Source organism: Bos indicus x Bos taurus, chromosome 21 (assembly GCF_003369695.1).
Source record: "Bos indicus x Bos taurus breed Angus x Brahman F1 hybrid chromosome 21, Bos_hybrid_MaternalHap_v2.0, whole genome shotgun sequence".
Lineage (NCBI taxonomy): Eukaryota > Metazoa > Chordata > Mammalia > Artiodactyla > Bovidae > Bos > Bos indicus x Bos taurus.
This window is the reverse complement of record NC_040096.1, coordinates 32,196,490-32,209,403: the sequence shown is the minus strand read 5'-3', so window position 1 is coordinate 32,209,403 and position 12,914 is coordinate 32,196,490. Positions and strand designations below refer to the sequence as shown.

Genomic DNA, 12,914 nt, shown 5'->3' with positions numbered 1-12,914 from the left:
ACCCTGGAGATATCTGGGGACAGAAGAGGGACTGAACCTCGGCTCCTGCAAGCACCAGGCATGGAGCAGGGAAACCCCAGGGTCCCCCAGCCTCTCTGCAAACCTCTGAGGGGCTGTGTCCACCTCCCTTCTCCTCCCCTTCCCAGCGGAGGGAATAGAGCTCCAGGACTCTGATAGAAGAGTTGAGGCCTTGAAGCAGGGGCAAGCAGAGAGGGCAGACGCCGGGGTAACCACAAAGCACACCTCCCAGGCCAAGAGGCCATGGCCTGCACAGCACTGAGCTCCCTGTCGTTGGGGCCTGGGGGAGAGGCTCGGTGCTGGGCTCGGAGACCCTGAGGCCAGGGCTCAGGCCGCAGAAGACTAGGTCTGCTCATAGGCTCAGGTGGACTTCACTGTCGCTTCACTGTCGCTCGGAGGCCACCCTCCCCTCACGGCTCCCCGCACCACCCACTCCCTGCCCTCAGCCCCCACCTCATCGTCCTTGACGCACTGCATGGAGAGCTGGTTGCAGTGCACCCACAGGGAGTTGCGGAGGATGGTCAGCCGGTCAAACTCCTGCAACTGGAAGGCCTGAGGAGAGATGGGGGTCACTGTAGGGCTGGGCCAGGCCGGGCCCCACCCACAGCTCAGCTGGAGTTGACCAGCCAGACCCGGTGGGCTGAAGCCAAGCCTAAAGGAAGCCTAAAGGCTGGGGGTCCCCACCCGCACCTCTGTGCCAGCCCTTGAGGCTTCTGGGAAGTTGAGCTGCCTGTGGGACTCTGCCCCCTGCCCTTCCCCAGACCCTACCACACCCCTGGGGTGTGTCTTAAGAGGAGCACTGGACCCTGAATCCTGTCTCCCAGGCCCTGTTCATCAGCCCAGGGAAGCTATGGGTTCTGTTCAAGCTTCAGTTGCGGCTTCAGCCAAAAGGGGTGAAGGATCCCTGCCTGCCTGCCTGCAGACAGGGACTCCAAGCACAAAGCCAGGCAGGGAGCTCCCTGGGGAGGGCCTTGGAGTGAGTGGATAAGTGAAGGAAGGCTGGCTTTCCCCACTGCGGCCCCCTCTTCCCCCACGAATCAGCTGAAGGGGGGACGAGCATCAGCTCCACGCCGAGGGGCCACTCACCTCGCAGGTGGCGCGGTGCTCCTGCTCCCACTCACTCCGCACCCTCTCCAGCTGCTCAATGTTCTGCCTGTATGTCCGCTCTGGAAGCGCAGGGGGTCCTCAGGGAGGCCAGCCCACCCCGGTGCTCCCTCAGCGCCCTCCTCCTCCCTGGAGAGACCTGCCCTGGCTGCTGGAGCCGCAGGTGAGCTCTCGTCAGGGCCCCTCACCCTGGTACTGCCCCTGGAGAGGTGCTCAGTGCCCACCGTGTTCCAGCTGCCTCGGGCTGGGGCAGAGCCTAAGGTCAGAATCTGGGCCTCTCACCATCCCACCTTCTAGAAGCTGAGGCTCAGAGGGGGCGGCCCTGGAGGAGGGTGAGGGGGAGCTTTGGGAGCTGGTGGGCTGGGAAGCCAGCGGGCTTGGACCGTGGGCTCTGTGCCCCCCAGCCAAGGGAGCGCCTGGGTGTTGGGACAGGTGGTATGGCAGAAGGCAGAGCTGTGTCAGCAGAGGTGAGGGGTGTTGGGATCTTCTGGCATCGGGAGGAAGATAGAGGAGACAGATGCCCAGAGAAGGCTGTGATGTGTCTCAGTGTATATGAGAGAGAGAGAGGTGTATGTGCAACGAGTGGGCCTGTCTCCCTCGATCAGTGGCTGTGAAGGTCCTGAGCCCTGGAGCCAGACAGCTTGCATTCAAATACAGTTACCACCACTTACTGCCTGTGTGACCCTGGGCAAGTTAAATAACCTCTCTGTGCCACAGTTTCCTTACCTGTTAAGAAAGGGGGATAGTAGCAGTGAATGCCTCATAGGATTGTTGTGAGCATTAGTAAAAACATGCAAAGCACCAAGAACAGTTTTGGCAAATGCGAGAAAACGCATTTTTCATTTTGCTTGCATAAGGAAGCAAGAGTGAGGAGTGTGGGACTGTGTCCCGAGGGTGAAGGCAGTGTGCTGCCGGGGGAAAGATGTCCAGGCTGCCCACCCCCAAGCTGAGGAGGCGGGCTAGCCGCGTACCTGCCTCCATGGCTGAGTCCTTGCACTGCTTGGCTTTGTTCTGGCTCTGAGGAGACAGAGGGAAAGGGCACTGAGGCCCGGCCCTGGGCGCCTCCCAGCCCAGACCTCGGGCTCCTGGCCTCCCTGGGCCTCCCTGAAGGGCCTCTGTCACAGCCTCCCTGGCCACCTCTCACAGGGCAGGGAGAGCAGACACTAGCTCTGAGGGGGACACTGCAGAATCAGTTGAGGGTGAGCTCCATCATTAACTCCAGCCTCACCCTACAAAGGACCACAGGCTGTTTCCAATAAAATAGGAATAAAACGGAAACCTGGTCATGCAGACACATGTGAAAACTAGGCCTGGAGACCTAGAGCAAGAAACACAGACCTGGGGCTCAACAGCCACTGCCGGACCTGCTGGGTGGGGCTTGGGCTCTGTCCCTGACTTGCTGCCACCAACTCACGTGCAGGCCTCTGCCCTCTCTGGGCCTCAGCTTTCCTGTCTGTGCAATGGGCCAAATGTGTTCTTGGGTCCTGGGGGCTTTGATATTCCCACCCTGGCCAAGAGGCCGGAGTAGTCAAGAGCTTGGGTTCTGGACAGCCTGGGTTTGGGGTCCTTTCTCTGTTCCTGCCTGGCTCTGAGACCTTGGACAAGTCACTCAACCATCTCTGGGCCTGTTTCCTCTCTGGGACATGGGCCTACTGAGCCCTTCTCTGAAGGGTTGGGTGAGGGTTAGCATCTGCCCTGTGGGCTCTGGGCCTGGGCTGCAGTGGGCCTGCTCTGAGGAATGGGTTGTTGGGTGCAGCCTGGAGATAGCAAAGGGGATCAAACTGACTGTCTAGACCCTGAGATTCTAGGAAACCTTGCCTGGGGGAGTCTGCAGCTCCCCTTCCCGCCCTGCCCCAGCCCCATGAGATCACCCAGCCTCAGTGACTGCACGTACCTTCTCCACCTGCTTCTGTTGACCGTTGGTGCTAATGCGCTCAAAGGCCTGTTCAGCATCATCCGCATCCCGGCACTTCTGCTCATACGTCTTCTTGGACTGGGGGGTGTAGAGGGATGTGACTTGGGGGCCCCAAGGTGAGGCTCCTGAGCCCGACCTCCCTTCTCCCTGTCAGGGGCTATAGGTGGAAAGGGGGCCTCCACACCAGGGAGAGAGATCTTGGGGTCTGGAATGGAGATGGAGAAGGGAGTCTTGTTCCCAGGCCCCCCTCCCCACTGGGGACAGTGTAGCCTGGTCCATGCCTCCGCCTCTTCAGAAGTGTGGTCACATCAGACCACCTGCAGGGCTCGGGAAATGCCGTGTGTCATCATGATGCCAGGCCCTGTGTACGCGGTCCTTTCAGACAGCTCAGGAGTCCTTTCTCCCTCCACCCGCGGAATCCCTAGCTGACAGCATGTGTGACCCTGTAGACTGCTGTCTGAGACTGGTTGCTTACCCATCAGTCAGGAGCACCTCCCCCCTCAACAAGGGTAGGGGGCAGAGCCCCCAGGGCTGATCTGCATGGCACCCTGGCAGCCAGTGCAGCTCCAGGAACCTGACAGGCCACTGTGCCTGTTGCTGGATGGAAGCCTGAGCCCAGCCCTGTCCCAGGGCTCCTGGGATCCACACCCCAAACCCGGCCGCCCCTCCAGGCTCACCTCCATGGCCTTCTTGTGGAGCGACAGCTTGCTCTTCTGGACACGGTCCATGACAGCCTCGTACTGCAGGGGACATGAGGCTCTGAGCGTGGGGCTGTAGCCTCAGGACGCTCCCCTAGGCCAAGAGGACGGGGTGTCCCTGGGAGGAGGCCCAGCCTCCCCTCCTGGCTCTGATGGGGCAGTGAGGAGCTGCCCTCCCCCTCCATCAGCCTGCTCGCTCACAACAGCTGCTCCCAACAGAAAGCTAGAGGAGTGCGGGGCATGGATGTACCCCGGGTATCCTCTCCCTGCAGACCACCCCACCCCCAGCCAGGACTTGGTCTCTAGCCAGAGAATACCCAGCCTACACACACACATGTGCACACACCCACACTGTCCTTCACTCACAAGCCTCTGTAACCACGCATAGCAGTCACACTTGTGGGGACCCCAGCCACACTGTAGAAGGTATCATTCTGTCCAAAATAGCTTTTGCAGACATCACAGCCTCATCGGCCACAGGAAAGCTTGAAATAGCCATCTCAGGACCTCACAGACGCTCTGCAGGCAAGTCCCAGGCTCAGAGAGGTCACCTGCTCCAGCATCTCAAGGCTGGGCTGACTTGTGGGGTGGGCTTTGAGGGCCCATTGTCTGCTCAGGAACCCAAATTTAGAATCCCAAAAGCCTCAGGCCCCAGTTGGGCAGACAGGGAGTACAGTCACGTGAGATTTCTGCGGTCAGAGCCACTCGTCAGAGCCGGCACCCTGCCTGTGAAGACTGAGAGAGGGCCTGGTTCTCGGTTGGGTCCCTGAAGCTTGGGAGGTGGACATAAGCGTCCCATCCTGCAAGAGGGAGACTGAGGCACAGAGAGGGCAAGTGGCTTGGCCAGGACACCCAGCCCCAGGCTGCCCCAGCCATGAACTGTTGCTTTTTTTTTCCCTTCACAGGTCAGTTGTGTGGAAGTTTCCATTTTCAATTCTTTGGACAGTGTACAAAGATGCTCCCTCTCCAAGCAAGAAGTGTTTCTGCGTGCTGACCTCTCCCACCCTGTCTAAGTTCCACCCTCATCACTGAGGCCCCAAAAGGCTGATCCTGTGTCCACACCTGCCTTCCCAGAGGGCCACATACTCAGCCAATCAGAGTCTCAGGCTTGGGAGGGGGCACTGGGACACAGAGGGTACCAACCCCACCTCTCATCCAACCTCTGCAGCTTCTCTGACAAGTCGCCTTCAGTCTCTGTTTACCTACCTCCCACAATGGGGACCTCACTTCCTTCCCATGCATTGAGGGACAGCCGTCCCCTGTGAAGAATACCCCGGGATGCTAGGGCAAGCTCAACACCTCCCATTCCCCGCAAGCTCTGTCTACCTCGGCCTCAGGCAGCCCTGCAGAGTGGCTGCAGTGACGGGGCCCCCAGATCTTCCTTTCTCCCAGATAAGCACTGTTTCTGGTGACTCCCTAACTTAGGTTGCTTCCTTTGGATACTCCCAAGTTGTCGAGTACCCTCCATAGCCTGCTGTAACGGGATGATCGAAAAGGCCCATGCCCTTCACTCTTGGCATGAGACACCTCAGTGGGAAGAGCCCCAGAGGGGCCTACAGGCTGGAGAGCCAGGCCCTGGTTCCACCACCCGGCCTCTATCCACACTCTTCTCTCCTCCAGATCACCATCACCCCCAAGCCTGGGGTGCTGCCCCGCCCTCCATCATGAGAGCCCAGCCTCCACTACCATTGCAGTGACCACCGCAGTCTCCCACCGGGCCCATCCCCAGCACCCGCCTCACCTTCTTCCTCTGCTCCTTCTGCCTCTCACGGAACTCCTCCAGGCTCCGCAGCTCCTCGCGCAGGGCCAGGGCCAGCTGGATGTGGGAGCTGCCCACATTCTCCATTTCTGGGGGCAGAGTAAGGACACTGGTCCCTGGCATCAGACTTGATGGGCCCCAACCAGTGACACACTCGCCCCTGCCTGGACCAGCCCAGCCCCAACCCCACAGCTCGTCTCTGTTACCCCCAAGTCCTCCACCAGCCTCAGTTCCCAACCAGAATCCACTCATCTCCATCAGTGGGGATCTGCTGTTCCCAGACGGTCCTGTCCCCCTGCAGCCCAGGATGGGGAACAGGCGGGACTTACGCTGCTTCAGAGAGTCAAAGGAGGCCCTCAGGGAGCTGCAAAACAGAAAGACCAGGGTCGGTAGGACAGTGAAGGGGGACCTGCAGTCCTGGCTGGGCCCAGGGACTTTTATTTTGGTGGGAGGGCCCTTGGTCACTTATACGCGCTGACCTAGACCCAAGGGACCTTCACTCAGCCCATGACCACTGACTCAGAACTCAGGCTGGGATTTCTGGAATGCAAAGCGCTCTCTTTGGAAATTACAAAGCAATCAATGCCCCCGCTCCCATCCCCCAATGCTCTTGGCTTCTGCACATCTTCAGGCCTTCCCTCTCTCCCTGGAGCCCCTCCCCCATAGTCCTCTCCCAGATGAACAGAAGCAGGAGAGGGTGGGGTTCAGACTTGGCAGGGGGCCTGAGGACGTCTTGGAGGGAGATGAAGGGCAGCTATAGGGGAAGAGGGTGACAAGCAGGGCAGAGGTGCTGAAGGGGAGAGGTGTAGGGGCCTTTGGGCAGGAAGAATGGGATGTACAGTTGAGTACAGCGAGAAGCTGAGGGGCTCCCTGGTCCCTGGCTTGGTAGCTGAGTGGATGGTGGTGACACCTCTGAGAGGGCTCAGGAGAGAATATCGGGAGTTACTTCAGGGTGCACTGAGTTTGGGGTACTTGAGAAAACACAGTAGGAGGCATCAGTCTGAAGGGAGGACACCAAGGAGGAAGCAAAGGGAAGGAGCTGGCTAAGCATGGGAAGTGTGGAGGGTGATGCCTGAGGGTAGGGTTGCCAGGTGGCATAAATAAACTTACAGGACACCCAGTTAAGTTCAAATTTCAGATAGACAACAAAAGCTTTTTGAATATAAACATGCCCCATGTAAAATTTAGAACATACTTACATTTTAAAAATATTTGTTATCTGAAGCTTAATGGGACAGTCTATATTTTATCTGGCAGTCCTGCCAAGGGGGGCTGTCACCCAGAGCAATGAACAGAGGTGAGGTCTGAGCTAAGATGTCGGAGCTCACTCAGAACCCAGTCCTGTCTGCTGCTGATGGGTAAGGGGCACTTTGGTCAGAACAGGACTGATGGAAAAGTGCCTCTCCCAACCCATCTGCTCTCCAGCAGAGGCCTCTCTGAGGGGCGAGCTCCCCCTCCTGGCAGAGGAGGGAGGTGACTTGGAATCCCAGGTGAGGAACCAGGCTAGAGCTTCCTGCCCTCGAGTCCCATGTGCATTAGAAGCAGACCCTGGAGCCAGATGCCTGGGTTCACTCCAAGCTGTGCCACACACTCTCTGTATGACCTTAGACAAATGGCCTAGCCTCTCTATGCCTCAGTTTTCCCATCTGTAAAATGGGGATAATGATATCACAAGCAAAATGGTTGTGAGGATTAAATGAATTTATATGTATAAAGGTCTCTTAAGACCTGGTGCAAAGTAGATGCTTTGCAAGGGTTGCTGTCATTATGCCACCCTCCCCTGAGCCCACATCTGCACACCCCGACCAGTCCCGGGGGTCCCCCAGGCCCCTGAACCTGACCTGAGCTGTACCTCCCAAATGCCCCACCTAAGAGCTTACTACACACACCCCTCTTATCAGAAATGCCCATTGAATTCACCTTCGGGTTGGAGGCATCCCCTTGAAGCAGCCCCCATAGATTGGGTTCCCTTCCCATCACCCCCTACAGCCCTGTGGGCTGATGGGTACCAAGTCTCCAAGTGCACAGAGACGGTGTGTGGAGGTTGCAGGCTGGCTTGTCTACTCTCACGGGTAAAATTCTCTGCCTCTGACTATGGCCCCTTACCCAAGGAGACAAAAATACGCTGCCGCTCCTTGCTCACCGGGCCACCTGAGGAGCCAGAGCCAGAAGGCAGATGCCAGGTGAGGCGTCCTGTCACTGGCTGCATCCCTGTGCAGAGCAGCGTGCCTGCCCCCTGGTGGCCATATGACCACATGACACCCAGCGATACAGCTCTGCCCACCCCCGCCTGCGTGCCTGTGAGCGTGTGTGCTATGTCGCTTCAGTAGTGTATGACTCTTTTCAACCCTATGGACTGTAGCCCGCCAGTCTCCTATGTCCACGGGATTCTCCAGGCAAGAATCCTGGACTGGATTGCCATGCCCTCCTCCAGGGGATCTTCCTGGATCAGGTGGCAACTCACTTCCTGGATCAAACCCACGTTCTCTTTTGTCTCCTGCATCAACAGGCGGGTTCTTTACGACTAGCACCACATGTGGTGAAGACTCCCCCCGCCAGCATCTCCTCACCACCCTTGCAAGGCAGGCTTCACAAGGGGCTCCCTCCTCCCACAGGGACTCTTAAGAAACCGACCAGCCGAGCAGCAGCAGCAGCAGCAGCATCACCTGGCAGTCCTCAGAAGCGTAGCTTCTCGGGCTCCACTGCTGTCCTCCGGGAGCCGAAGCTCAGAGGCAGGGCCCAGCACACTGTTTCAACAAGCCTCCAGGTGCTGCTGATGTACATTCCAATGCGGGCCTCATTATTTAACGCTCACAACTCTGCCAGGCAGGGAGGGCACCATCATTAGCCCCATTTCACAGATGAGAAAAATAAAGGTCAGAGAGGTGACAAAACTGACCGTGGCTACAAAAGTGGCAAGTGGTGTAACTTTCTCTTCTTACCAGAGGAAGGAAAGGGTGAAGGCATGGTGACCCCACTTGCCTTGGTAGGGGGTGGAGAGGTCAGGACTCTGGCAGAACTGACACTTTGCCAGCGGTTACATTTCCTTCTTGCACACGCATCTCCTGCCTCAGTCGACCCATTTACGGTTAGAGCCTCTCTAGGCCCAGCACGGCCACCTCTCTACACCCCATCCCTCACCCACAACATGACTACATCCGGCCAGATCCCTCCCAGAGGCCAGGGCCTGCAACCTACTGGTCCTCACCTCCCTTTGGACCTCACATCCCACAGACACCTCAGAGTGTCCGAAACTGGGCTCTTCACCCTACAAACCTGCTCCTCCTCCAGGGCTCCCTTCTCAGCAAAGGCACCACACCTACCAGGTTATGCACACCTCCCCAATCTGTCCATCCACCTCTCACTGCCACCACCCTAGTCCCTGCCCCATCACCTCCATCCCTCCTACTTCACTTCTCATCTCTCATCCTTGTTCTCTGCCCACAGTCATTTGGCCACTTACCAGTTCCTCCTACATACCATGTTCCCTCTTGCGCCAGGGCCTTTGCACATGCTAATTCCCTATGTCAGCATCTTTGCCTGGCTCTCCCTTCTGTCTCTTCTGAGCATTTGTTCCTATTGTCATCTTAGGTTGACACATTTGTCTATCACTGCACTGAAATAAGAGCCTATTGAACAGGGGTAACATTTGGTTCTCCTCCCCGTTGTCGCCAGGATCACAGCCCAGTGAATTAAACTCAATACTCGATAAACCCCAAGGCCTTTTTCAACTCCAGACCACTCAGGGAAATCATCACCCACATTTCCCAGAGACGTTTGAACTGTGGTGCTGAAGAAGACTGGAGAGTCCATTGGACTGCAAGGAAATCAAGCCTGAATATTCATTGGAAGGACTGATGCCAAAGCTCCAATACTTTGGCCACCTGATGCGAAGAGACAACTCATCAGAAAAGGCCCTAAAGCTGGGAAAGATTGAGGGCAACAGGAGAAGGGGACGACAGAGGATGAGATGGCTGGATGGCATCACTGATGCAGTGGACATGAGTCTGAGCAAGCTCCGGGAGATGGTGAAGGACAGGGAAGCCTGGCGTGCTGCAGTCCACGGGCTCACAAAGAGCCGAACACGACTGAGCAGCGGAACAGCAACAGCTCTGCTGGGTCTCCACCGCGTGTCAAGGACGGAAGCCCCGTGCAGGCCTCTGCCTCGTTGTCAGTCCCCATTGCCCTTTTCAACCTGGCTCTCAGGACACTCGGCCCAGAATTCTGCTTCAGACAGTTTGAATTTCCAGCGTCAGTGTCTCCTGTACTACCGTGTGACCCACACGATCTCACGGCCCCTGCTTTGCCATCCTCACCCGTGCCCCCTGCCAGCCACGAGGCTCCTGCCTCCCAGCTCCCAGGAGAGGGCTCCTCTCACTGCCCCACACGCTGGCCCAAGTGACCTGGCCTCCTTAGAGGAGGAGCAGCCCTGATAAGAACACAGGCCCCCTCTCTCACTGCAGTATCTTCAGTGATACCTTCATTCTCTGAGCTCGGAGGAAGAGAGATGATGGAAAAAAAAAAACAACCCTTCTGACAGGAAAGCAGTGTCTTAGGCTTGACAACTGGGGGTGAAGCAGAGACGTGAGTGTTTAAGGATTCAAGTGGGGGCTGTCCTTGCTCGCAGGTACTATTGGGTTGGCCAAAAAATTCAGTTGGGTATTTCATAACATGGAAAAATCCAAAAGAAATTTTTGGCCAACCCAATACAAAGGGACGCACAGGAAACTGACCCCAGCCCTGCCTCGATTCCCCTTTCTGAACCCCTACCCTGTGCAGCTTCCACGGCTTGTGTGGGACTCGGCGCCCTACCCGGGGCAGGATGAGCAAGAGAGGGAGATAACAGCTTTCTTGGGGAGGCGGTATTTCAGGCAGAATTCACAGGGGAGATATGAGGGCATCAGCCAGAGCAAAGGCCCCATGGTTGGAAGGAGGTTCGAGGGGAACTTTCTGCAGGGTTAGACGTGTGGTTCAGGCAATACTGAGAAGCCGCCTGCACCCACCTAGTGCTTCTTTAAAATGCACTGAAAGAGCTTGTGGGGATTCCCTGAGCTGGGGACCAGGTCTTATTTGTGTGTTCCTCATTGCCACTGCCCAGCAGATGCTTGCTGAGTTCATGTGTGAACGAGGTGAGCGCTAAAAGTCATCTAAAGGCCAGAATAACCTCGTCTCAATGTATGTGGCTATGTCTCAGGCCTTCTGGCCAGTCTGAGGTCAGGGGATGACGCAGAAATGCTCTGTCTTCAGGTGGCAGGGGTCGGGGAGTCTGGATGGCTTGCCCCTCTCAGCTCTTGCTGGGCTATTTCTGGGGTCACGGAAGCCCTTGGCTTTGGTCGTCCTCCTCCACCCTGTTCAGTCTATGCACCTTCAGCCCCCTCCATTCGTCCTCCCGGGGGCTGAGAATGAGCATCCCATGGAAGACAGGGGGCTTGGCCACGAGGAGGCACGGGGCTCCCCCCTTCCCCCAGTGACGGATGGGCCCTGGAGGATGAGCTTCCAGCCCCCACGTGGAATAGCCAAGCCAGCTTTGCCAGGTGCCAACCTCAACACAAGCTCATAAGTCTCCATGGCAACAAGGAAGTGACCCATGTTGTCATGGTTGCCACTCATCCTACGCACAGAGAGCCCCTCCAGGTTGGTGTAGGACAGGGTGACCTGGTCTAAGCCAAAAAGCTGATAGGCAGGCAAGGCCAGAGTGTCTGGGAGAGCTTCCTGGAGGAGGTGGGGCATGAGAAGGCCCTGGAAGAAGGTTCTAATGCAAAAGACCAAAAAAGGGGATGAGAGTGAGGTCACCCCCAGTGGGCTAGACCCCAGATTCAGGACAGTGGGGCCCTTTGTTTCATTTTAAAACCTTTGAGTTCCCATACCCCCAACATAGCTTGGGGCATGGCACACACTTAGATGGGTGATGGATGCTTGGCCCATAGTTAAAGAAAGCAATGACTTCATGGTCTCACCAACCTTAGGACATAACTCACAGAGCAACACTTATTAAGCACCCACAGTGCATCATCAGCTGAGCTGGGAGCTGCAAGGGGGCAAGGCCCTAAGGGAAGCAGCAGGTAGGCTGGGATAGTCCAACCCCTGCCTCCTGCTTCTCTGGCTCTAAATGTGCCCTGAGCTTTCCAGCCTCCAGCCTTTGTCCACGGTCCTCTCCCAGGAGGTGCCCTCTGCTCTGCCCTGCTCCTCTGGCCACTCTAGCTCACTGGGGAACTCGGGATGGGGCTGGTTCTCACACGCACTGCTCCCAGCCTGCTCTGGAACCTGTGCCGGGGGGGCAATGAGGCCCCTGTGGGTTTTTTTCCTGCCTCTCCTACTGCTGGGGAGGCTGAGCCCTGGGGCCTGGCCCTGCCAGCCCATGCTCCAGCTCCTAAGTGGTAGGCAGCAAGGTGGACCCTGACTCTGAGCTCCTCGCCCTGGTCTGGGGCTCTACCCTGTTGCTCCCACCTCAGAGGGAGGCTCTCCCTCCAGGGACCCCACCCTCCAGCTCTCTGGGCCAGAGAAGGGCTGGGCCTCAGAGGAAATGGTCTAGCCGGGCCAGGCAGTCTCCTCAGTGCTAAACTAAGCCAGGTGACCCCAATTTGTATGACTCATGGAGGGGCCCATGAGATCGTAATGACCTTCGATGTTTCTCAAGTATCACTGTGGCTTAGGGCTCTCTGCTTGACATTGTGTCTGCCCAGAGGAACTCATGAGTGTGACTGTTCACAGCTGAGGACCCAGGACTCAGAGAGGGGGAGTGACCACTCCAGGGTCACACAGCAAAAAGGGTAGGGCAGACCTTGCCCCACCTGGCCTCCTACAACCACACAAGGAATCAGGGCCGCCCAGAGCCTCGCCCTGGCCACTTCATGGTTCTAAAGATAGGGCCAGATACTGTGCACCTCTCCACCCTTCCCACTGCCCGCCTGGCTCCATTTCCACTTTATTCTCTTCACTGGTGGTTTCTCCTTCCCTGTTTTAAGTCCCCTGTGACTCACAGCCCCCTGAGTGTGCCTCATACTTCCTGCCTCCAGCCTGACCTCCCACTGTGGCCCTGCCTGGAGCACCCCCTCCATATCCCCCAGGAGGGCTTGTCTCTTGCTGGGAAAGTTCTCCTTTTCCAGCAGCCCTGGGAGGTCAGAAGGCAGGTGGGGACTCCTGGATCATGCTCCCTTGATTCCAACCCTGTCTGGGAATACAAAGAAGGTCCCCGTTCATTTTCCTTACTGTGTCCTGGTAAAGAATGCCCTTCTCTGTACCCAGCTTGTACCCAGCCTCAGTCCTGCCATTTTTATCTGCTCAGCAGCCCACTGGAGTCGACAGATGAGAACCAAACTCAGAGAGGTTAAGTGACTTGCCCACAGTCACACAGCTCATAAAGACCAAGCGGGGACTAGAGCTCCTACATTCTTACTCCTGGAGCTGCGGTCACACTTTC

General features: G+C 57.3%; 1 protein-coding gene across 3 annotated transcripts in view; it reads right to left on the bottom strand.

The window, feature by feature from the left end:
* Window positions 1-12,914, bottom strand: part of PSTPIP1 (proline-serine-threonine phosphatase interacting protein 1) — a 44,391-nt gene that overhangs the window by 5,138 nt on the left and 26,339 nt on the right. For 2 of the 3 annotated variants that reach the window (XM_027521528.1, XM_027521530.1), the window contains exons 4-10: window positions 5,824-5,858; window positions 5,477-5,583; window positions 3,715-3,777; window positions 3,017-3,115; window positions 2,094-2,139; window positions 1,105-1,184; window positions 472-570 (exon numbers count right to left, since the gene is read on the bottom strand). In XM_027521528.1, coding sequence (XP_027377329.1) covers window positions 472-570; window positions 1,105-1,184; window positions 2,094-2,139; window positions 3,017-3,115; window positions 3,715-3,777; window positions 5,477-5,583; window positions 5,824-5,858 — 529 coding nt within the window. Of the gene's footprint in view, window positions 1-471; window positions 571-1,104; window positions 1,185-2,093; window positions 2,140-3,016; window positions 3,116-3,714; window positions 3,778-5,476; window positions 5,584-5,823; window positions 5,859-8,160; window positions 8,314-12,914 lie in introns of all 3 variants that reach the window. The other variant, XM_027521531.1, reaches the window with a different exon arrangement.